The 15587-nt window shown below is 39.3% G+C and overlaps 1 protein-coding gene across 1 annotated transcript in view; it reads left to right on the plus strand.

Moving 5' to 3' along the window:
* usp43a (ubiquitin specific peptidase 43a) overlaps positions 1-15587 on the plus strand; it is a 130422-nt gene that overhangs the window by 43337 nt on the left and 71498 nt on the right. The window contains exon 3 of the mRNA XM_023263720.3: positions 1814-1917. Within this exon, the coding sequence (XP_023119488.2) occupies positions 1814-1917 (104 nt within the window). The remainder of the gene's footprint in view (positions 1-1813; positions 1918-15587) is intronic.

The raw sequence follows: 15587 nt of genomic DNA on the forward strand, positions 1-15587 counted from the left end.
ACACTGTGCAGACTCCGCTGAAAATAAAATGTTCTTATTCTTTCTTACCGGTCTGTGACCTGATGTTTGAGGACCACTGCTATAAAAAATTCTGCAGTGTCTGATTTATGATTAGTGTCAAAGAAGGAAAGTGAATTTTAATAGCTGAAAAAGTTGCAGTGGTAGTTAAAGTTTCCATAAAATTGGAAAAAAAGTTGTCATGTGCACATTTTGTGGAATTGGAATTGGAATTTGTGGTGGATGGTTGTCTTTACAAACACTAACATAACTACAGGAGTAATAATGGCATAGGGTCCTTCTCACTGGGTACCTGTGTAGTATTAAACAGCAGACCAACAACATTTCTCTCTATACCTGATTAAATGACTATTATTTGATTTGGTGTGGTTTAAAAGGGCAAACAAACCAGCACCAGCATGCATGACTGCACAGCTGAAGTAAATGTAGTAGCAGACTGTATTGTGTCTGTTAAATCAGTCATTACCACCTAGTGTTAGCTGGCGTCTTTGATATCAGCTTTATGAGATAAAGATGCAGCAATCTGTTTCTGTGTTTCCCCGAGACATGCTTATCCATCTTTTATTCATCGACGTCATTCTTTTATTCTTCTGTTTATCTTTGAAGTCTTTGAGGCCTCCTGCTGAGTCTGACACAGCATGGAGGGTTTCACTGCTACTCAGTGTATTCAGACGACATCACCATGATGCTGAGGATGTTTGACATCTCAGATATTTCTGACTCCATCTCTGCCAAATAGACACAGAAACAATCCCTCCCTGCTCTAACGTGAAATGAATCAAATGTTTTCCTACATTATAGCCTGTTTGATTCAGTTTCAACTGTGGCACAAATACAAATTTATTTCTTTCTCGCTCTTTTTCTCAGGGTGTGATCATCTTGTGGTATATGAAAAGACAAGTTTAGTGAGTGTAAATGGTGGCTCATCTTTTTTTTCTTACTTCTTTCTGAAGACACTTAATACATTTCATTTTGTGTAATGCCCTACAATAATTACACTATAAATAAATGTTTTTAAAGCAAGTTTTACCTGTATTCCTTTAACAATTTGCTGTTATTTTGCAGACTTTACACGTTTTGTCAAATTACAAATGATACCTAGTAAAATCACTTTTAAAAAGTATTAATTTGCAATTTACAAAACCGTAAAAGCAAATAAAAATGAAAATGATGTCATCATTACGAGGTAATTTTTTTTTACCATAAAATTACACTATTTTTACTGTATTTAAATCAGCAAAAATATTGTTATTTTATTGTTAATTATGTGTGTTTAAGATGGAAAATATTTTAAACCGTTATTTTCCAGATTTTCCCTTTTGTTGTTTTCTTAAATTGCAGATAACTAGTACAGACAAAAGTATTAATTTACATGTTGACTGTAAAAAAAAGACCAAAACTTTACTCTGTCCACATCAAAAACACGTCTTTTACAGAATAATTAATTGTTTTACATGTGTATTTAAATCAGCTAAAACTATCATTATTTGACAAATATTTGCACGTTTTTTTTTTTTTGTTTTTTTTTTTTTACAATTTTTGTATGTTACAGTGTTGCATAGTTTTTAACGTGGTTTTTCGAACACCATTGGTGCCAAATTTGCATCATATTTTACAGTACAGTGTTAAATATGGTTAAAGCTGCTACCGACAGCTTTTCACTTTGCACTTTCTTTTGCACTGCGGGTGGATTGTTACTTTGCCCCTTTTGAAGAGACTTTCACCTTTTGCTGAAGAGAATGGATCAGCATCAGGAAACTATTGTTCAAAGTGTTTTTTGTTTCTCTGTCTGCAGGGACCAAGTTCATTGGAGAATTCTTCTAGTCCCAGTGTAGCCAGCACCCAGCAACCTCGAGGTCGACACAGTTTTGTCCAGGAACACTTCCAGGCTCAATACAGGTGAGAAGCACAGACGTAAACACCACATATATATTTGGACATTTTCACTGTATGTTCCATGTTTGTTGGCCTTCAAGTTGTGGGTAATGTGAAACCCAGTGTTTTTCCCAGCTTTTAGGATTTTCTGTCAAAAAGCAGATAACGCAAAGCTCTTCGAAGCAGGATAAGAACAATTTTTGGATACTGTCTTAGTCTCTCATCAATTATGCAGTCTGCTGGCACTATATACAATATCCTGGGGTTGTGTTTGAATAAACAGAGTGCAATACATACCATTAGGAGGAATATCTGTTCAGCCCAGGTGAGAATGTATTCTCTCTCATGCGGATAAGAATCAGTACCTTGAAAAAGTAGGTCAGACAGACCTGTGAAGGATTCAGGGGATTCATCTTTAGTTCTGGCTTCTGGCTCCCTTTGGTTCATTCACAGTGGAAAGTCAGATGGCTTTCTAGTTTAATAGACCATCTAATGGAATTGACTCTAGACCTTTCAGAAACCTTCTCAGCACACATGGCTGCCTCCAATAATGTCACGTAACAAACCCAAGGAACCAATCCCGTCTTGCAGGTTGAGACTTTCCGTATCCTATTTCAGAATCAGTTTCCGGTTCAAACATGTATGGCTGAATTACTCAAATATTACATCTATCATAGAGCAGTTTTACAGTGTTGTAGGTGAGCTTGTGTGTTTGAGCTGCAGAGAGTCCATAGATAGATTTTAAGGCAGGAAGAGATTATATTCAATTAAAAATATACTGTAAACATGTAACTTTGATGCACAGAGATGAGTTTTTTATGGGGTTAAATCAATGCCTGGGGAGGGACTTTAACTAAGAGGTAGGCTGAGGTGACAAGAGAATTACCAAAGTACCATTTCAGTATTTTGGTACCCAGATGTTTTCATGTATCAGCGTGAAGTGTGTCATTAGAACAACATGTCTCCACATCTAACAAAATAGCAAACTTGCCAGTACAGATAACTTGGAATGAAAAACTTTTACTCTTCCAAGGTCACATTTGATCTCTGCTGCTGACCATTCCCTCCCACGGTGTAATGGAAGATACTGTTATCTAAACCAGATACAGACCCTATTTCTTCCCACCTTTGTAAAGCAATACACAAGTAAAATATGAGAATCTGTCATAGTAAAGTTTTGTAATAAACTTCAGTTCAGTGCACATTTTCTGGTGGCTCAGACAAGTTCTAATGGATCCAGTATGGGTATAACAACCAGGGTGCAACACAGTTCACTAATGCCTGATGTATGTGGCTGGGCTGCCAGGGTGACTGTTAGTGGGTTCAGTCTGTACTGTGTCAAATTAAATAAGGTTATTATTCTGACACACTATGTGGAGTGCAGGGGGCCTCATCTTATGTTGCTCCAAAAATACATACATGCTGCAGAAGTGAAGTCAGATCAAAGATAAATGAATCATTAAGCATATATATATGACAAACCTTTACTGGCTCTAGCTTTTTACGTAAGTTTCCTGAGACATGGTCAAAGTAATGTTTGTTTTCTCACATTTTATGGATAAAACCGTTAATCCTCTGAACCTCAAGTTTCTGGGTGTTTTTTTCTCCTGCCACATTTTAACTCACTCTGGGCTCAATTTTCTCTGTGGTATAAACAGCACAACCATCAATAGAAGCAGAGAGACCTTAAAAATCTCTTTTGTGGAGTAGTTCTAATACCGTGAATCATTAAAAAGAAATGAGCAAAAGTTAAAAACTGGAATAAACGTGTAACATTTTTGCCCACAGTTGTTACCAATACTGGGAAAAAACGTGACTTAAATACTGTTGATATTTTACTGTTTATGTTTTAATTTGGTTTCTGTACTTTCTCCTATCTGCTCTGTGTAAACACAGCCTGCAGTTCAGCCCTGTTCAACTAAAAATTCACTGATTTTCTTTTTTCTTTTTGACTGTTGGTCCCAGCTGAATCACTATTATTTCCCATTTGCAACAAGCAGCGCAGTATATGGAACAATACAACACCGATTCAAGATGAAAGTCTGACAATTCTTTCCATTTTTACCTTGTATAGCTCTGATAAAGGGTGTAATTTTGGCGATTTTAAAAAGACAATATGCTTTTCAGACCTGCCGGTGTGTTTTCAGGTTCAGAGGGTTAATCGACTAACTAGGATTATAATCGGTAGATTAATCAGCAATCAAAATAAATGTTAGTTATACCTTTTTTATTATGTGAGATCAGCTCAAGTCAGGTTATCAGAATAAACATGTGCCCTTATCAACACCCTGCTGTTTCTGCAATTAGGACCAGATAAAGTTTCAGATTAGATTCTCTTTTCTCTCTTGCTTCTTTAAATTAAGTCCCCATCCCAAGGTTCACCCAGGCAGGAAATAGAAAAGGCCTCATTTGTGTGAGGGGTTGACAGAAGAAATTTGCAAAGGGAGAGATCACGCCTGAAAACAAAACATATGTGGCTTTTGAACAAGCACAAATAAGGAAACAGTAAACCAGGTGAAGCTTGTGATGATCCAAGATGTTAACTACGTTTTGAAGCAGAACTTGAATTCAGTCGTAATCTCTCGAGGTACAAAGTGATGATGTTGCTGGAAGTCTGCCACCCTGGAGCTTCGGTCCAACACACACATTTGACCTGCAGCAGAGCAGTGTGTGAACTAATCAATGAAAAGGTCAAGATCTGACACATGTGCAGTATTGACCACTGCACTGCGAGGCCAACCAGCCATTCGTTCATCGGATTTTCACTGTTCCTCACCAGCGGATGATGGATTGAAGGCATACTGTTAGACTCTGTTCCTGCAGAGGTTCAGCTCCCATGATGCTCTCAGACTGAATAGATGGAACGACTTGCAATGAGTCTACTCATGTGGTCAGTTGTAGAGGAGAGAAGGTAAAGGTGAAGATTGCATCCAATCTTGTCTCATCTTAACCGTTATTCTGCCTCACACTGTTCACACATGCTTAAGTGTTTGTGTGCCATTATCAAATTAGCTGCACATTCATTAGCTGATTAGAGCAACAATGCATTTTCACATTTACACATCTTAAGTGCCTTGTGTCTGACCTACACACACACACACACAGTATTAAAAACAAAACGTCCTGTGGTTTCCTTGTTCTGTTCTGCTGAACCGCATCGTTACCATACAATAAATCCTCTCGCCTCCTTTCCCCCCCTTTACGAACAAATTCAGCTATATTTAGAAGGGTGTTTCACTGGGGTTCTATTATTTGTCTCTGAGCAGGGTAGTAGTTTCTCCTTGCATAGCATTGGCTGTAATTACTTCTATATGCCACACATACACACACTTTCTGAGACCTCCGAGCACTGCAGAGTGGAGGGCAATTAACTATATGTCTTACACACACACACATTATACAGCATGTGCACATATATATATATATACACACAGAGACTTGATATAGTGTGTTTGTTCTCACACACACAGTTGTTGTAATTGGCTAACATGCACTGTATCCCGGCACAGATTTGTTTGTGTTAAAGAAGCAAAGCCAGTGATTACTTCTGAGACACTGAGAGGCTCCATAATGAGCTACTGATGGAGCACAGGTCAGCTTTAAGCCCTGTTCCCATCAGAGTTATGGTTTTACAGAGTGCATTGCAGCTTCATAGAAGAAAGTGAGGGACTGGAGTCATATTGTCTGACCGCATTGTATTGCACATATTGATGATGAACATAGACAGACACAAGACACATGCCTGCAGTGCACAAGGGTTTAAAAGAAGACTCTGCCCCAATAATTTAAATGTATAAATGTAGATGTTTTTTTCATGTGTTAGCATCAGTTCACAGTCAAAGTCAAAATCAATAAACGTATTAATAGTAAGGGATCCTAACTCACACTTCACCTCCTAAGTAGAAATCTGAATCTTGAGCTCAGCAAGTTGGTCTGCAGTCAGTTATTATGACAGCTGTTTGCTCTTTGCACTGTTTCCATGAGTTACTACCAGCTGTAATGTCCCAAAATGTGAGACTGTGGGATTTACCTGTGGGAGCTTGAGTAAATGTGTATAAATATAGAGAAAAGTAGAGAGTTGAAAAGAAGAAAGAGCAGGCTTTCTCACCACAGTGTGCTTGTTTTTTCAGCATGGCAGTGTGTTTGTGTTGCTGTTTAAAACTGGATGATGCGGCATTTACCACTTTTTGTGACATTGCTAATGACAAATACACTCCTCAGTTAGTTAATGAGGACACATACACAGTTTTATATATACATAGGGCTGTAGCTGATATTTTTTTCATTGTTATGGTTTCACAGATTTTTTTTCAGTTAATGAAACAATTTTTTAGTCTGTAAAAATTGAAGTATAATAGATACCAAGGTTTTCTTTATAGATTGGTTGCCTGGGATCTTATTTTGTGACCAACATCTAAAATGTTAATATTTTTATTTACAATTATATAAAGATCTGTTGTGTAGGACTACACTTCTTGCATAAATGAGACACCCAAGACTCTGGGGGATGGTCAGGTGAGTGAGGGCATCCTCTGGGTTATCAATCAGGTGCCCTCCTTCATCGGTGTTTCGCAGATAGCGACACACACGACACCTCCAGAGGGTTCAGCTGTGAATCCCATCGTCCCAGATTCACCCCCAAGATGCCATCTACTCACTTGAAGGCCCAGGTGGAGTTCTTTCTCTTCATCCACAGCCACTGACTTCCCTTTTCAGCGGCTCTGGAGAGGTCCTTGATCGCCTGCCAGCAGGCCTTCCCACTTACTCCATAGATGTGGAGGTGGCTACGAAGCCTCTGCAGCCTACTTGGACTGGTCGGACCCTCACCTTCCAGCCTTGCTGTTTTGCATCGGTGGCAAGCTCCATATTTCTCAGCTTCTTGTGCTCATAAGCCTCCACTTCTGAGCTCTCCCAGGGCACTGTGACCTCGATGATGTAGACATGCCTAAGCGAAGCTGACCATAGCACCAGGTCTGGCCGCAGGTTGGTGGATCCACCTCCCCCCAGTTGCCAACTTTGGGGCAGCTTGAGCTATAATTGGATCATTTGAATAGTGTTGCATCATCTCCATTTTTACTTTTGCACACTTGTACTCGTCAGATAAGCTGGAGATGGACAGATCTAGAATTATAATAATTATCTAACAAAATAAATGGCTTCATTTTGACCAATCAATTAAGATTTTTTTTAACTAATCTGATTAGTTCAATAGCTAATTTATGCAGACAGGATGTATGTTATTTATTCTACACACATTTGTAGAAATGGGATGGATTGCGAGTATAACAATACAAAATCCCTTCAACTACCTACAATACAGTATCAATCCTCTCCGCTCCTCTAAAGCAGTTTCAACAGAAATCGTACATTATAGTTTACATGGACATAGTCTTTGCGAATAGATACTATGGAGATTAAGCTGTTTTGCTAGTTTTTAGTCCACTTGGTAGACTGCCTGTTTTCATTCTGCACATGTGCACTACTGCCCAGACATACGTTTTTGCCTCCATACAGACATCCGCAAAAGTGACTCTCAACTCACATGTGACACACTTGGACCCTCATGTACTCATGGATGCAGAAAATACAACATTGGCTTTAGACTGCATTAGTTGTTGGTACGTATAGCTAAGGCAACAGTATATACCATCTACAAGATACAGAGGGCCCCTTTATAACAATCACAAGTGCTATCTTTAGTTTTGTGCCATTGGCGTTACAGGTTAACAGCAAGTGGAACACAGTTATCGGAAAACTCCTTTTAAAGCTTCCTTCATCCCAGTGCCTATAGCTTTGTCAACAGTAATGTACTACATGCTTGGTTCAAATAGAATTTTGCTAGAAGTTGGAAATTACATCTGATATATTTAGATCACAGAGCAGTTATGTTCAATTTTGTGTGTCTTCTCTGTTATTTAATAGCTTAATGAATAAATGAAGTATTTCTTCTGACTTTGTTTTGCAACTAAACATTTAGTGTTTCATTTCTTATACCCTTCATTCGCTTTATTTCAATTTAACACTAAAATTACTTTTTGACAGTTTTACCCTCCAAACACCAAAGCACTGGCTTACTCTACCATGAAATATATTGCCAGCGGTACACAAGCTATGCTGGAACCACTGAGTTTTGATTTGTTTCCAAACTCCGAGGCAACATTCTCCTTGGTGAGTCACTCTCTGTTAATAAGTAATAGACAAAGATACCCAGAATTTGTTTCTACTCGGGGTTTCATCAGACCTCCTCAAGTATAAATATGTTTCATATCCATTTGTATTCTTATCTCATCAGTCAACCTCAGTCTGAGCTGCTTCCAGTCTGCAGGAGACTTATTCTTTTATATAATCTCCTTTTTCGCTCTTTTCCTCCACTCGTACTTCATGTAATCACTGGGGAGCTGAAGACATTTTGCCTCTAAATGCAGACTAACAAAAGAGCCATCACTCCCTCGCAATCTCACACTGCCTTATTTTGTGTATGTTTTTTTTTTTCCTCTGCCTGCATCTTCATCTGTCTTTGTCTATACCTCTCTCTGGCCTCCCCTTCTCTTCTTCTGTCTATATCACTCTCCTTCTTCCCACTTCTTGCTTCCTGATTCTTTTTATATATCAGAGATACTCCTCAGAGGAATTTGGTGGAGTTGTCTGATCTGAATAAATGTTTGCGATTAGAGCCAGGACTGTCTTGTGGTTTGGGCTGCCTATGCGAGAGTCTGCGCTCGAGTCACTCCGCTAAATGAGTCTTTGTTAAAGCCTCCCTCCCCTCTCCGTCTGCCACTCTCAGTTTGTGGCATCTATATTTAATGGCCTGGGAGACGTGCGGAAAACCCCAGCCTCAATCTCCGTCTAGACAAATAAGATAGTAGAGGAAAGTTGCTTTTCTCCTATCGCAGTGGCTTTTATTTAGACGCAGATTTGATGTGAAAATGTTCGGAATATTAGACAATTTGCATTGTAAATATTGTGCAACACTTAACTTCTTATGATTTCTGCAGATCTATTGAAACATGTAAACTGACAGATACACCAAACCAGCAAATGACATTCTTTAATTGTTTCTCTTCATCCCTGAGGCTGAGCTGGCATTCATAAATATTTCAAAAAGCAAAGCTAAAAACCTCTCAGGATCTACTTATGCCACAAAGAAAACTGATTTGCCACCAGTGTGACATGTTCTCTTTACCAATCATATACTTTTATGCCACATCCTTTGAAGACTCAGGACCTCCTAAAGCAAAGCAAACGTCCTCTCATCTTCAAAGATAGTCTGCAGGGGCTCCACTTTTCCTCAAACATGCACCCAGGTTGAGATGTGCTCATACTGACCTCTGTGATTCATCCGTGTGGTCCTTGGATGCTGCACAGCCGAGTGGCTGCTGAAATTGTGGCCAGACATCGACTTCCCTTACTTTGATTTTGATGCTTTCTCCAGCCACAGTGCTTTCTTCGAGCTCAGCGTCACACACCACTTTCCCTCCCGCTGATACCACCCAGCTCCCTGTTGTACCAGACTTTGAAGTGGGTATGAGCCAGTTAGTGCAGGGCATTATCAAATGGAAGCAATTCTTTGATCTCATTTTCGTTTTTATTTTGCAAAAACAAAAGTCATATTGTTATGTAGAGTGGGTTCACCAGCAAGTAGCCCTGAAGTACAAACCTAAATCGTCTTTACTGCTTTAACTAAAACTGACCTCTTTGCTGTTTGTATATAGAGAGAAGACGGTGATGATTTTCTCACTCTGACATGAAATTGTGGGCAGCACAGTGGCTCATTGGTTAGCACTGTTGACTTGCAGCTAGAAGATCCCCAGTTCGCGTCCCGGCCTGGGATCTTCCTGCATGGAGTTTGCATGTTCTCCCTGTGCATGTGTGGGTTTTGTCCAGGTTCTCCAGCTTCCTCCCACAGTCCCAAAACATGCTGAGGTTAATTGGTGACACTACATTGTCCGTAGGTGTGAATGTGAGTGTGTTTGTCTATGCGTAGCCCTGTGATAGACTGGTGACCCTAAGTCAGCTGGGATAGTCTCCAGCCCCCCTGTGACCCTAATAAGGATTAGGTGGTGTATAGATAGTGGAGGGATGGATGAAATGAAATTGTGATTTTTCTCTCACAACTGTTAAGTAGGCAATAAAACAATACTGTTTATATTACCTCTACAGTCACCTGGTAACCAAACTGACTCTTTAAAAAGAAAATCCTATTCTTTAAAGCCTTTTCTTTCACTTGATTATTTTGTCTCACACATTAGGATATGCTTTCCTGCCCTTCTGTTTGTTTAGTTCATCATATGAGATAATGCAGTTTGCTGTTTCCTTGAAGATGCTTTTTTTCTCTCCCCGCTACTGTAAAATTGTTGTCACATAAGTAATAATTTGAACAGAGGTATGAATAAAAACACTAATCTGAGCATAGTTTAAACATCACAGTTAGACACCGACTTGCTTCCACAGAGAGCTGCTTAGCTCTAAAGGCCAAATCACAATTTTTATACATGTGCCTGATGAAGGTCTAGCACTGAAATGTTGTGCTAATAAATGCATCTTTGCAAGTTAGACAGTGTGCAGGAGTCTGATTAAAGCTTTTGGATATGCTTGTTTTCCTCCTATGCGCCTGCCTCATGAAATAGTTCCAATAGCTCCTATGGTTTCCACATCCCCATACACTGACCAATGCTGATACTGAAAATGGGCAGTGCATGTGCATGTTCCCTTCATAGTATAGTAGCTAAGCCTCGGTCTGCTGCACACATGGCCACTTCACCTCTTCAGTTCGAACGCAGAACAGCACACTGGTCTCCACGGAGACCAGTGTGTTTTCTGAAAGGCTGTGGTAGGGATAGACGATTATTGGCCTGGCCGATTGTCGTGGCCGATAATAGGCATTTTTCCCATTATCGGTATCAATATCTTTATTGGCAGATTATTGATAAATTAAATGCTCTACTTCAGGTCTGATGCAGCCTCTCTCTGTCTATCATCACTCTGTGATCTCAGAAATGTCTCTCAAGCAGAGACTGTAAAAACTAAACAAGAAACGCTAGCCGTTGCCACATACCAGGAAATTAGGTACTCTCATTGTGAGTAAGGCTACGCTAATGGCTAAGTTAGCAGACAGCCACAAACTATCCTGAAACAGAGTTTGGAAAACAATAATAATACAATAGGATATGGACCTTAGTGGGCAATAAAGGTGATAGACAGTGAAATATTAAGAAAACGGAAGAAAAGCAGACAACACTGCACGAGACAAACTGATCATTCTCAGTCAATCCCACATAAACAGAGGAGACGGACCTAATTTAATCACTCCTATTTCTATTTTACATATTCAGTTATAGTCACCCTTATTAATGAAGAAGCGTAGTTATGAATGACGGGTTCCTGCCGCCACACGCTGTTAAAACATTACATTTAATGTATATCGGTTCCAAACATCGGTGATCGGCCGTTCTTGATTACCAATAATCGGTATCAGCCCTAAAAACCCATATCCGTTAAATCCAAGTCTGTAGCTTTTTGCTTTTTTACATATAGCAGCTGGTTACATATTGGGGTGCTCCGAGCCCTCTGTGTGGACATGGCACAGGATTTCTGGAGAATTTTCCACTGTGTTTGGGCAGCGTCAGTGGAAAGCATGTACAAATGAAAGCACCTCCAAAGTTTGGCTCATCTATTACAACTCTTTAAATGATGAATTATAAAGTAGGGATGGCAGCTAATCTCCTCAAACAGACTCATCTAACGTGCAGTTGGCGTGCTTACAGCAATTCTGTGCAGTTATGAATTTTGGGCTGTACGTGGATGTCTGTGGAGAACTCTGCATGCACTCTTATTGAACTTAGGCAGATGATGACATTTACGTCACACATTCGCCTGCAGACACAAGTGGGGAAGCATGAATTGGCCTTTATTCTTAGTCTGGGATAATCTATAATGTTGTGTGGGAAAACTAATGGGATTTTAATTTGGAGAAAGCCTTTGAATGAAATTGTTAAAGTGGCAATGTTCACTTATCACAAAAGTCTTGATGGGTTGCTGCCTTCCTATTCTGTGTCCTCATGATTGAAAATGTATGAATGTTTTCATGGTAACAGTCAGGGTGCTGTGTTAACCTGTCAGAACTGATGTGCACAGGGAGACTCCCAGAGTGAGTAAGTGCATGTTTTCCTGTTGAATATTAATAGTCTGAATCATATTAATCCCCAGAGTTGGACTTATGCAAAAGTTTCTATTCTTTAGCTTTTCTTGTCTGGGTGCAAAACTAAAGTTTAGGCGTCTGGATTTTTGGCTCATTAAAGCACACTAGTACTTTTCAGCTAGCGGTGACCCGTCTGTGACGTCTAGACCTGTATGTGTGTCTGTCTGCACACAAACCGTACTGACTGCAGCAGAAAGCTCAGCTGTCAGGACTCACTTGTTTAGAGAATATGTGCCACCTCAAGTAAATGCACTGTGTGCCACACTTTCACCCTGAATGTCAGAGCCTGGGTGAAAGAGAGAATTAGATGGGCACAGAGATGGAGACATGGACAGAGAGATGAGGTGGACACAGACAGACTGAGAGTCAAAAAGAAACATAATGGGGAAACAGGGAGATAGGAAATTGGCAGTAGAAAGTTAATTATCATTTAGAGGGGTGGCTTGTGAAAAAGTCAGACAAGCTTGTGCCTGAAAAGTTTGCAGTTTGTTTATCTAGTCTGATCTATCTATCCATCTATCCATTCATACACTGTGTGTTTTTCTATTTTGGATGTCAAAACTTTTACTTATTTATTTGAAAGCAGAGGGTGCTTCCATTCAGGGAGTGCATTCAAATTTGCGTTTATGTTAGTTTGACATGGTGACTTCATGAATGTTTGAGCATTCTTTCATTTCTACTATATTTATGTTGATTATATTTCAGTATATTATAGATTTAAATTGGAAAAAAGTGAACAGTGCTTAAAAATCCTGCCTGGCACGCTACTAATGCCCAGCAAGTCTGGTGATCCACAGTCTGTGTAACTCCCATCTCAGTAATGTGGACTCAGTTGAGACATACTTACTTGTATGTATAATAATTTTTTTGATTTGGTCCATTAGTCTTTAGGGCTATTCTTAATTTCTCCAGAAATACTTGCAGAAACACTGTCATTTATTCCTCAAACCTTTCTCAATCTTGCAATCATGTATCTGACCTGACCCAATATTACACACCAAGGTGAAGGCATCTTTAATTGATGACACAATGAAATGAGAACAAGAGCTGGAGTGAAACTGGGAGAGAAAAATGAAAGGAGAAAGTGAGAGATCAATATTCAGTTAGAGCTCAGTGCTTTAGAAACATTGCTTTGTTTAACTACATTTTACTTTTTTTTTTTTTTTTTTGCAGTTTATTCTCCCAAAAAAGCATTAATGTTAAATAAAATGGTGTCAGTGCAGTCCTTTGTCCTTGACAAGCAGTGAAATAAAATCATGTGTGCTCAGGTGTCATTTGTTACTTGTTACATGCAGCGACATGAATCCAATTATCACCCAGTTATTGTTTGAGTTTTAACCAGGAATAAGGAAACATATATGCATGAAGTTGACACTGAAGTCATTGTAACACTGTTCCCAAATCTGAGATGGGGTTAATACTTGCGAAAGTGAAAGTGAGAGTTACTAGACTCGAGATGTGTGTGTGAGAGAGTCTGTACAGCCCTGTTAGCTGAGTTAATTTCCCCTGACAGGAGGTCTCCACTCGTATTCTCTGATAGAGAAAGACGAGTGCCCTCCAATCCAAAGCCAGTGACACATGACTGACTGAGTGGCTGAGTGGCAGGCGGACAGAAGAAAGTGAACTCAGTGAGCTCGCTGTCTTTCGGTTGAAGTGGAAGCACTGACCTATAAAGAACTATGAAATTTGTTGGAGCCCCAGGTTTGCTGTGGTAGTGTTTGGGTGCTGCGGTTCCTACCAGCTGGCTTGTGCACTTTTTGATTGCAGTAAAAAGGCTAAAAAAAAAGTTGTCATATCAGTCATTCTAATTAGTGAGAGGACTAGCATCAATTTGTTTTCAAGCACAGTTGGTTAATGCTCGGACTTCGGCTACAAGACAACAAGGTGCCGTAGCTCCTTGTTGTCCGTCTTGCTACAATAATTGCTGTTGTGCAGATCCAGCTGAGGCTGCACCCTTTTCAACCATATCCTTCACAGCTAGACGTGGTCTGCCCCATAGTACTATCAATTAATCAGTCATTTTGTAAGACTTAATTTGTACAGGGCATTTTGCAGGGAACACAAAGTGCTCTAGAGCACAAAAAGGAAAAAATAAGAATAATAACAATACCCCAACACCCTGCGCCAATCCGTTGAAAACAAAGAACCTACTTATAACAGGGACTGAAAACTGCAGAAACATCATCATAAATAGTAGCTTTTCTGTTCTAAAAAAAATACAGGCAAACAGAAAAAAAAAATCCCCTTGGGGGTCAATAAAGTATTTCAGTTCTATCTAAATATATATTATAAATGTATTAAATTTGCAGTGAGAAAACACCAGAGGCGGGATAAACCAACAATTCAGAAAAGCAAAATAAGACAGTAACAGAAAAGTGAAGAGTTAAGACAGAATAAACATACAAAAATGTGTAAATAAACAGGCAAATAAATTGGTAAATCAAATCAATAAAAACTACTTAAAATCAAATAAAAGCCTGATTAAAAACACAGATCTTGAGTCTGCTGCTCTAAGGGTCTTCAGATATTCTGTTCCAGGAATGCTGTTCTCTATGGAATACCCCTTTGAGCCCTCTTTGGCAGCTACAACAGAAACTTGATAAAGGGGTCATTGTATTTTGGACCATTTTTAGTGGGACTTGGAGGCTGGGTCAACCTGACATGTCAATCTAAAGTCCTTGTGCGATTTCCTTTTACCAGTGTCCTGTTTTATCACATGGGGTGTGAGTTGGGATGAGAACAAACATCTGAATCTCAAAGAGACACACATTCTTCCCTTTTCCATCACATGCGTTGTTTTTCATTTTGGAAAACTTTATTACTCCTTTCCTTCCATACATTTTTCTCTCATTTGTGAAGAAGACCCTGGCATTTTTAAACTACATTTTTTCACATTATCCCCACGTAGCCTCTCATGCTCCTTTTTCTCAGTTTGTTTTCCAAGTGCAATAAGCCTTTGTCTCATTGTTTTGGTGCTTTGTCTCCACGTGACCTCAGGCCTCCAGTCTGCAGAGCTGTCAGATAACACGGTTTGCTTCGTAAATAAGGGTAAGATGCAGTGATTAAACAATCGTGTTTCTTTGACAAGTGGGTGTAAGACCAGGGATGTCCCCAATACTAAGTAAAGAAAATATATTTCAAAAAAGGAGCAGATGAAGTTGCATCTGTTACTGAACTTTTGAAAGCATTGTATTCCACCTGGCAGTGATTCTTCAAGCTGTGAATTTTACTAAATCAAATACTGTGAATAAATCTTTTGTCATATATGCTGAGGATAATGTTTAAGATGGAGTGTGTACTCCTTGGAAATAGTATAGCTTTATTTCTGTTAATTTTTATAGCTTTTGGATGTTTGGAATGTAAATCACACACCTGGTTTCAAAACAGTCTCTCACCTCTTCAAATCTCACATGTAGCTCTATTTACTCATCCATTAATCTATGTTTATTTTACCATTTCATCAATACATTATTTATTAGTGCCCATTTTCATTATG

Source organism: Amphiprion ocellaris, chromosome 4 (assembly GCF_022539595.1).
Source record: "Amphiprion ocellaris isolate individual 3 ecotype Okinawa chromosome 4, ASM2253959v1, whole genome shotgun sequence".
Taxonomy (NCBI): Eukaryota; Metazoa; Chordata; class Actinopteri; family Pomacentridae; genus Amphiprion; species Amphiprion ocellaris.